Genomic DNA, 1,306 nt, shown 5'->3' on the forward strand with positions numbered 1-1,306 from the left:
CATCACCCTATAACCCCATCACCCCATTCTCCCCCCAGACGTTGCCGTTGGGGTCCCATTTGGGGGCAGTGGGTCGGTTCTGATCTTCCTGGGCCGTGGCTCCGGTCTGACCCCGATTCCATCCCAGCGGCTGCTCAGCCCCTTCCCTGGTCCGGCCGCGTTCGGTTTCTCACTTCGGGCCGGTTCCGACATCGACGGTAACGGGCACCCAGGTACCGGACCCACATACAGGACCGCGGCCGAGCCGCCCCACTGCGACCCGGTTCGGCCGCCCCTCCGACCCCACTGTGTGCCCCATAGATCTGCTGGTCGGAGCCTACGGGGTGTCCAAGCTGGCCGTGTACCGGTGGGTGCCGCTATGGGGTGGGGTTGGCGCTGCCCCATAGCGATGGGGCTGACACAACGCCATGTAGGACGAGGCCCGTTGTGATGGTCCGGGCGCAGCTCAACGTCCCCACAGCGATGGACCCACAAGTGACAGAGTGCAGCCTGAACGGGACCCACAGCAGGGTGACGTGGTGAGGGGACGGCTATGGGGTCAGCAATATGGGGTCAGCAATATGGGGTCAGCAATATGGGGTCAGTGTATGGGGTCAGTGTATGGGGTGAGTGTATGGGGTCAGCTATATGGGGTCAGTGTATGGGGTCAGTGTATGGGGACAGTGCTATGGGGTCAGCAATATGGGGTCAGCAGTATGGGGTCAGCAGTATGGGGTCAGTGTATGGGGTCAGTGTATGGGGTCAGTGTATGGGGTCAGTGTATGGGGTCAGTGTATGGGGTCATTATATGGGGTCATTATATGGGGTCATTATATGGGGTCAGTGTATGGGGTCAGTGTATGGGGTCATTGTATGGGGTCAGTGTATGGGGTCATTATATGGGGTCAGTGCTATGGGGCAGTGCTATGGGGCAGTGCTATGGGGCACTGCTATGGGGCACTGCTATGGGGCAGCGCTATGGGGCACAGCTATGGGGCAGCTATGGGGCAGTGCTATGGGGTAGTGCTATGGGGCACTGCTATGGGGCAGTGCTATGGGGCAGTGCTATGGGGCAGCGCTATGGGGCAGTGCTATGGGGTCAGTGCTATGGGGCAGCACTATGGGGGCATCTCTATGGGGTCACCTCTATGGGGGATGTCCCTATGGGGTCACCTCTATGGGGTCAGCTCTATGGGGACAGAGTTATGGGGTCACTGCTATGGGGATGGCACTATGGGGACAGTGCTATGGGGTCACTGTTATAGGGACAGCACTATGGGGACACGCTATGGGGTCAGCTCTATAGGAACACCACAATAGGGACACC

At 59.6% G+C, this 1,306-nt stretch overlaps 1 protein-coding gene across 1 annotated transcript in view; it reads left to right on the forward strand.

Annotated features, from left to right (window-relative positions):
* The window catches only part of ITGA2B (integrin subunit alpha 2b), a 20,277-nt gene that overhangs the window by 11,384 nt on the left and 7,587 nt on the right, over positions 1-1,306 (forward strand). The window contains exons 8-11 of the mRNA XM_015885436.2: positions 39-212; positions 301-346; positions 414-518; positions 1,245-1,272. Coding sequence (XP_015740922.2) covers positions 39-212; positions 301-346; positions 414-518; positions 1,245-1,272 — 353 coding nt within the window. The remainder of the gene's footprint in view (positions 1-38; positions 213-300; positions 347-413; positions 519-1,244; positions 1,273-1,306) is intronic.

Source organism: Coturnix japonica, chromosome 27 (assembly GCF_001577835.2).
Source record: "Coturnix japonica isolate 7356 chromosome 27, Coturnix japonica 2.1, whole genome shotgun sequence".
Lineage (NCBI taxonomy): Eukaryota > Metazoa > Chordata > Aves > Galliformes > Phasianidae > Coturnix > Coturnix japonica.